General features: G+C 35.2%; 1 protein-coding gene across 1 annotated transcript in view; it reads left to right on the top strand.

The window, feature by feature from the left end:
- The first annotated feature begins 533 nt into the window (after positions 1-533).
- LOC122751091 (cell surface glycoprotein CD200 receptor 1-like) overlaps positions 534-8,605 on the top strand; it is a 41,721-nt gene continuing 33,649 nt past the window's right edge. The window contains 2 exon segments of the mRNA XM_043998032.1: positions 534-587; positions 589-667. Of these exon segments, the coding sequence (XP_043853967.1) occupies positions 534-587; positions 589-667 (133 nt within the window).

Raw genomic sequence — 8,605 nt, 5'->3', positions numbered from 1 at the left:
AATGGCAAAGATGTCCTTAGTCACATGTGAAAAATCCCCATTCAAGAATTTATTCACTTTGTGTAGGAAAAAGACCAGGTAAGAAAACCATTGTTTAAACTTTGTCATTAAGACCATGGGGCTTCTCAAACTTTAAAAAGTTTCTGATAGTTACCCTACTGGGGATAATTCAATGACATCTATCAGGTATAAATAAATATCCTGCCTTACTGTCTAACCTAAGTCAGAGAAATCCGGTTTGACTTCATTTGAGTACCCTACTGAAAAGTTAATCTGTTCACAACAGAACCTAGTGGAGAACCAATGAGCATGCAGATAACCTTGTCAATCAGCTTCCTTGGTTTTTTGTCTCAGCATTTCTTACAGGAAATCTGTTGCTGTGTCAAGTCATAGAGAACTCTTGACCCAAGTTACTAATCAGTCAGAAACACATATTGCTGAAGGAAGAGGCTGGTTGGGGAAAGGGTGCAGGAGGACTAATGGGCTGGGAGCTACAAGTAAGGAGAAGAGGGGTTCACGTTAGAGGACTCACCATGTCTACAGTTCTGTTGCTAGCTGACTGGAGAGAAAGTACACAGTGAAGGGCCAAAAAATATGGAAATGAACTCCATTCGGAAGTCTTTTGATTTGATGCTGCTGACCCTTCTGATTAGCTTCCTAGTAGCTGGTAAGTCTGAATTCTTAAAAGGATAATTAGAGAATGTCAGCAAGCCTTGATTTTAAGGACTGCTGAACTTTGCATTTGTTTGAGTACTGTGCCAGTTTTTTAATGTTATTACACATAAATGTATACAAACATATGCATATGCATGTATATGAGGGGTGTCTTTCATGTTTTCTTTAAGCTTTTTCATTTTTTTCTAAAATAATCCTAACACCTTTTGGCTCATCATTTAATAGGAGTTGGAAACAAATTACCGTTTTCTGTTACATGCGCAGGCTACGTGGTTGTTTCATATAACTGAACAGCTTTGGCATCTTATCTGTGGTGGAGGTGTGTATTCATCATTGAGAACTGTGGGTTGGAAGAGATACTCTTTACCCTGTGGGTTTCTGTGGGAGTTCTGAGGGGCAAGAAATTGCTCTTTGGGAGTCCTGGTTTCACTGGCAAGGATTGGTAGGAGTTACTGTAGGAGGTGATTTTGAGGTTTCACTTTGAGTAGAAACAAGTGGGTACAAGGGAACTATATGTGTTTGTATCATTTAATAATCAAATGGGATTAAAATATATTTACCCAAGTGTCTAACCTGAAATATTGTCCAGTCTCTAGAGACATGCTTTTGTGTTGTTTTTACCAATGGGATAATCTAGAAGCCTAAAAGTAGAAACCCCACATATTAGATGTCCATAAAATGCCTGAATATACCTGTAACTTAGTAAGCATTTTGCACAGGGGGATTTCCTCTACTTTATACTTTGACTTTTATGTTTTTTTCCCCTTAAACAAAGGATAGCACTATTCATAGTAGCACTGTAACAATCCTTAAGGTTGAGATAATGTGGCAGTTTAAACTTATATTGACACCAGGTTGCATACTTTTCAAGTTATTCCTCTGTGACTTGATGCCTCTGCTAGAGAATATTTTTTAGTTTTATTAACATTTGCTCAAAGAAAAATGCAGTTTTTTGGGGGAATAGTGATGTTTTAGTGGGTACTGATAGGGATGCAAAAAACTGGAAAAGCATCAATAAAAATACGTAGAAAAACCCAAAAAGTTATAAAGGAGATGTAAACCGTAATTTCATTACTATTCTTTAAATATAATATACACTTTAAAAATCCAAACCGTATGCAATAGAAGTTCATGGTTTCATGTGCAATCCTCTTTTTTTAATCAAAATATTTTTGATGATAATATTCATAATAAAATTATTTTTAAAAAGAAAATAATATTTAAAAATGTTTCTGTAGCTCTTTTAGGTTTACAAAATGCCTTTATCATAGTATTCCTGTAAAGGACTGCAAGTATTATTATCCCTATTTTATAGATGAGGAAACTGAGGCTCAGAGAGATTAAATGATTTGCTCAATGTCCCCGATCCAACAAATTTCTGTAGCAACACTGAGTAGGGAAAGGAAACACATTACAAGTAAGAGATTGTCTCATCAGTTTTCCCCACATAAATTTTGGATCAAGGGGAAAAAATACCAACATGGTATCTGTAATATGAACAACAAAATATTTTCTGGATTCTAAATAATAGAGATAGTAAATAATAAAAGAAATACTAAAGGACAAATGTCAATAAAATATACATTTTGTCTTCTTACACTTTCCTTTCTACCGTACACTCTGGGATTCAGTGACAGTGGTCTTCTTACCTTTGCTGGCACAAGGCACTTTATTTTCCTGTTCTATAAATTTTTGGCACTGGTTGTCCCCCACATCTGTAATGTTCTCCCTCCTCATCTTTGTCTACTGACTTTCTGAGCTTTCTTCAAGTCCCAGCTAAACTCCCACCTATAACAAGCCTATAAGATCATCCTTAATTCCAGTATCTTCCCTCTGTTCATTATTTCCAGTTTATTTTGTCTGTAGTTTGTTTGTATATAGTTGTTTGTATGTTGTCTCTCCTATTAGATTGTGAGCTCCTTGAGGACAGGGACTGTCTTTTGTCTTTTTTTTTTGTTACCACTGTACTTTGCCCAGTGCCTGACACACAGGAGGTACTTAAACTTTTGTCTTGCTGACTTGCCTCTTATTACTTTAGAACTGTTAAAAACTAGTAAGAACTCTGCAAAACCTTATAGCATGATATAAATGCCATATAGTATGATGATGATGATGGTGGTGGTGGTGATGATTGATGATGATGACAGAAAGGAGCTAGATCTGTGATTCCTTTGATATAGGGAACTCCCAAGTCAGAAAACTCCCTCTACCAATGTACCTTCTCTGCAACTTAATAGTTTTAGAGAGTTGCCTAGAGCAGGACTTCTTAAACTTTTTCCATTTGTGACCCCTTTTCATTGGAAAATTTTTACATGACTCCAGGTATATAGGTATATAAAATAGGTATACAAATCAAATATTTACTGCCAAATTTTTTGTGACACCCCACATTCAGTTATAAGACTCCATGTGGGGTTGTGACCCATAGCTTAAGAAGCTTTGATGTAGAGTACTGAGAGGAAAAGTGACCTTTTTCAGGGTCAGTATGTGTCCAAGATAGGGTTCTTTTGAAGTCAGATTTCTATTGCCTATGCTTTGTTTCTTTAATTATTATTATTATCGATATATAAAGATATATACAGTTACTTAATATTATAGATTCTGGGATATGCCATAAGGTAATATATAGTTCAGAAACTTGACATAATTTTTAGAAAAAGTATAGATTGTAGGATAGTTTGGGTTGCTGTTTAGTGCTTGGAGTAACTCTGGGGCTGTCCTGCTAATGTACAAAGTGTATATTATAGTATATCATTATATACTATATACTATACTATATTATACTACACTACATTATGTTACATTATGATACATTATGTTATGTTATAATAATGCTCTTATTGGAATAAGTATTTTTTTGTTTTTGTTTTTTGTTTGTTTGGCTTTTTTTTTTTTTGCAGGGCAATGAGGGTTAAGTGACTTGCCCAGGGTCACACAGCTAGTAAGTGTCAAGTGTCTGAGCCTGGATTTGAACTCGGGTCCTCCTGAATCCAAGGCTGGTGTTTTATCCACTGCATCACCTAGCTGCCCCCTAGTATGTTTTTTTAATTAATTTTTTTTTAAATGGAAAGATTGGATTATATATTTTTTTTTTTTGGGGGGGTGGTGGTGGTGGTGGTGGCAATGAGGTTAAGTGACTTGCCCAAGGTAACACAGCTAATAGATATCAAGTGTCTGAGACAGAATTTGAAATCAGGTCCTCCTGAATCCAGGGCCAGTGCTTTATCCACTGCGCCACCTAGCTGCCATAAGTATGGTTTTTTAAAGTCCCTGAGGCCAAAATCCTTGATAATAAAGAACACATGATATTATAGTAGAATATCATAAGAATGAGTGAATGAAATGTGAAATAAATAAATTATTGTGGAATTAGATTGTTTTAAGAATCCCTTCCTAGTACTGAGCTATCATTGCCTATGAGCCAATGACTTTGATATAGATCATGTTAGTTGCTTATAACCAGGGTTAGTGGGAGAAATTTTGTTACCTCAAACAATATGGCAGGCAATAGAATTGGTTTTTCAACAGTGTCTTGAAAGAAAATAGACCTAAGCAGTTTATTATATCTCTCATATAACATTTTAATTTATCTAGTTTTAAACATCTGAGTTTGTGGACATTACCATGAAGGAGTTATTCATAAATTATTTTACATGATTTCTCCATTGTATTGAGGCTAAACTTTTATGTTTCAATTAAATTCATTATTGCAATTTATGAGTCAATAACTTTAAGGAGGGCTTAGCTAGGGTGTGAGTAATCCTGGGAGATCCTTTTACTATTTTTCCTCTTTTCTTTTTATCTTTGGATAATTTTCATGTTCCACTAGAGGTCAGGCAAGTAGCAAGAAAAAGGGGGCACTGGACCCACTCAAGTCCTCTAATGCCTCTCAGGCTGTGATAGAGAGGTGACCCTGGCTTTTTGAAGGCTATACTAAACACAGGGCAAGCTTGGCATATAGGAAGCTGGTGGGCTTGGGAGGATGAATCTGACAGTGGTTTATCCTTTGTCTAAGGGCCAGATTGAACAACAGTATGTATAGGTATGTCCTTTGATTGGCTGTAGGCTAATGAACATTTTGGTTATAGTAACTTTTGAAGACTATTTACTAAGCTTTAGAGTAGAAGCTCTTAACCTGGGATCCCCAAGGTCTGTGAATTTGGATAGGACAAAAACAACATTATATACTTATTTCCATATAGTTGATTTCCTTTGTAATACTATGAATTTTAGTATTTGCATTTAAAATCATTATTCTGAGAAAGACTCCATAGGCTTCACTGGATTAAGAGTCAATGACACAAGAGGTGAAGAATGCCTGTTTTAGAATGATTGAATGAATGGAAGTCCGGGTGCGATTAAGCGGGGATGAAGAATCAGTGTCTGAGCAAAGAACAGACAAAATACTGGAGTAAAAAAGCAGCTATCTGAAAGATTGGTATTCAAAAAATGTTGAAACTGATTTTTGAAAATGAGGTGTTACTGTCATTTCCATCTCTGTTTTTATGGATACGTTTTTTCTGCTCCTCTTGTCATTTTTTTATTATCGCTATGTTAGATTAATGGTTCCCATCATTTACAAAGTTATTGTCAGTCAATAAATATTTGTTAAGCACCTACTATATGCCACACACTATGCAAACTACTGAGGATTCAAAGAAAGAAAAAAGACAGTTCCTGACCTCAATGAGCTTACAGTCTAATGAGGAAACCAATATGCAAACATAGTTATGTACAAATAAGCTATATACAGGCTATATACAAGATACATGGGAGATAATCAACAGAGTGAAGATACTAGAATTAAAGGGAATTAGAAAAGGATCAAGTAAGGTAATTATTGTAAAATGTACAAAACCCTCAAAGCCATATCTAAATGCAAATTAATGTCATTATTATCATGATGATACTTTTTAAAAAATCAGGAAATTTCCATATGATACTAATTGCAGTACTTTCTGCTTCCTGATTGAGAAAACATATTACAGCAAAAAAGCCTTTAAATTAATTGTTCAGTCATTTTCGGTTGTTTCCTACTCTGTCACCTCTTTTTGGGGGGTTTTCTTGGCAAAGATACTGGAACGGTTTGCCATTTCTTTTTCCAGCTCATTTTACAGGGGAGGAAATTGAGGCCAACAGGATTAAGTGACTTGCCCAGGGTCACACAGCTAGTAAATGTCAGAGGCTGGATGAACTCAGATCTCTCTGACTCCAGGCCTGGCATTCTCTCCTCTGTGCCACCTAGGTGCTGAATTTATTAATTTTTTTGGCAGGGTACTGAGGGTTAAGTGACTTGCCCAGGGTCACACAGCTAGTAAGTATCAAGTGTCTGAGGCCAGATTTGAACTCAGGTCCTCCTGAATCCAGGGCCGGTGCTATATTCATCTTAAGAGCATTACATGCCTTTGAAAAACAGCAATATATATATGAATTGACTTATTCAGGCTAGGAAAGGACACTATGCTTGGTGTACATATATATCTGCAGAATTCTTTTAATTATGCTGAGAGACCCCCAGGCATCTATGGTAAGTAGGTTGAGGATCAGTTAGTAAATTATGTCATAGTTTAATTATTCTCATATTGTTTGGTAGTGTTTTTCTAAACTTTCAAACTAATACATACTTTCTTGGGGACATATGTTTCAAGATTAATGAACTGAGCCTAGTATAACTGAGACTGGTATCTCATCCCCTTCATGTGATTTAAAATTTTTTCAAATATAAAAGTCATCCACAATTTTTTTGGTTGTTGTTCAGTCACGTCTGACTCTCTGTGACCCCATGTTGGTTGTTTTTTGTTTGTCTTTTGCAAAGATACTGGAGTAGTTTCCCATTTTTTTCTCCAGATCATTTTACAGATGAGGAAACTGAGGCAAACAGGGTTAAATGACTTGGTTGCATAATAAGTGTCTGAGGCTGGATTTGAACTTATGAAGTTGAATCTTCCTGATTCCAAGCCTCGTGCTCTATCTACTATGCCACCTAGGCTCCCCACAATTACCCACAATTAGTAGGATATATACTATGAATTGTTATTCAAATAATCTCTATGCTAATATAAAGGGTAGTAAAGGCCTTTCTATGATATTCCCCTGACAGGATTTTACCTTCTTGTTAATAAAATTGATCAGGGTCAGATCTTTGCTCTGACATTCATCATAGGATCAAAGAGCTAGAGCTGGAAGGAATCTGAAAGGTCATCTTTGTCTAATCCCCTCATATATGTAGAAAGAGATCCAGGATTCAAACTCAAACCATGGGACACCAAATGCTGTGTTGTTTCCATTCATCCCACTGATAGCTCCTTATCAAAGTGAGCCTTGAGTATCCATTGGTCAACTGATGCCACATTAAGAATGATTGAGGCCAAGACTACTCACACACCTAAGCTATGCTTTTGGATTTAGCTTTTAAAAGGAGAGCTAGAAAAAAAAAAAAGAAGTTTGGATCTGTATCTCACACTATAAACCACCATTAACTTTGATAGAGCCAGCATGCTAAGTATTATTTTAATAATAGTAGCATAAATTGAAAGAGAAATAAAATATGTTCCTCAACTATGCAGAGAAGGGACATTTTTATTAATAAGTGGAAAAAATAATTGGAGGCAAAACTGATAGGTTTGATTATATAAAGATACAAAGGATTTTGAGAGGCAATGTGGTGTAGTGGATAACAGGCTTCAGTTAAGATGGGTTTGAGACATTTTGGTTGTGTGACCTGGAACAAGTTTCTTAACCTCTATACTCTCTAGTCTCTCTAGGAGGACATGAGTTTAAATCTGGCCTCAAACACTTGACACTTATTAGCTGTGTGATCCTGGGCAAGTCATATGACCACAACAGCCTTACCAAAATAAACTAACAAACAAATAAATAAATAAAAAGGGAGGAAAAGACCAATGTGTACAAAATATTCATAGCTGCTTTAGTTGTAGTAGCAAAAAAATTAGAAACAACTTATGTAGTTAACCTATATGGAAAATGGACAAACAAGTTATGCTATATTAATAGAATATTATGGCTCCATAAAAACAATGTATAATAATGATAAATATATAATAACAACATATAATGTATTATGACATATAATTGATGGTAATAATATAAAATAATGATGACATGATATGTAATATATAATATCATTATATAATAATGATAAATATATAAGAAACTATGTAGTGATCTATATGAAGTGCTGCATAGCGAAACCAGCAGAATTAGAACTATGTACACATTAACTATGACTATATAGTAAAAAGAAAAGAAGGAAAACAAGGTCAAAGTTAAATCAATCTCAAATACACTTGGAAAGGGACATGGAACAAAAAAACCCCCTTATTTGTTAATTCTTTTGGTTTTATCTTGTTTAAGACTAGAGAGTTGGGGTAAGAGTTTTGTCACTTGTTTTATACATTTATTTGATTTTTTTGTTGTTACTAAATTTATAATAATAAATGACTTGTTTATGTATATATTAAAAGCTGAAATAAAGTGATGGAGAGAACAAGGAACAAGTCAGGCAGAGAAATGCAGGTCAGTCCTACTTAGACCTTGGTTCTGTAGTCCAACCACTGGGCCACACAGGGTAGAGGCTGCAGCCAGGGAGACCAATTAAGTATAAGAATCTGGACTTGCTATGGGGAATTGCGAATGAGAAGAGAGATGAAATCTTGGGAGGATTAAAATATCAGTTTAAAGACTGGCTCCAGATGAAAGAGCAAGAAGGTCAAACATGATTCCAAAGTCCTGGGACACTAGAACAAATGATAGCACTAAGAAAAACCAAGTAGTTGGAAAAGAGAACTTATATGGTGGGCAAAATGAAGAGTTTCATTAGGAAATATTATAGATATAATGGTAAGAAATCCAAGGGGAATTGCCCTATCAATAATAGTGAATACAAGCCTGCAACACAAGTAAGAACATG

Source organism: Dromiciops gliroides, chromosome 3 (genome assembly GCF_019393635.1).
Source record: "Dromiciops gliroides isolate mDroGli1 chromosome 3, mDroGli1.pri, whole genome shotgun sequence".
NCBI lineage: Eukaryota > Metazoa > Chordata > Mammalia > Microbiotheria > Microbiotheriidae > Dromiciops > Dromiciops gliroides.
Note: the sequence above shows the minus strand (reverse complement) of the source record. Positions and strands in the feature narration are given on the sequence as shown.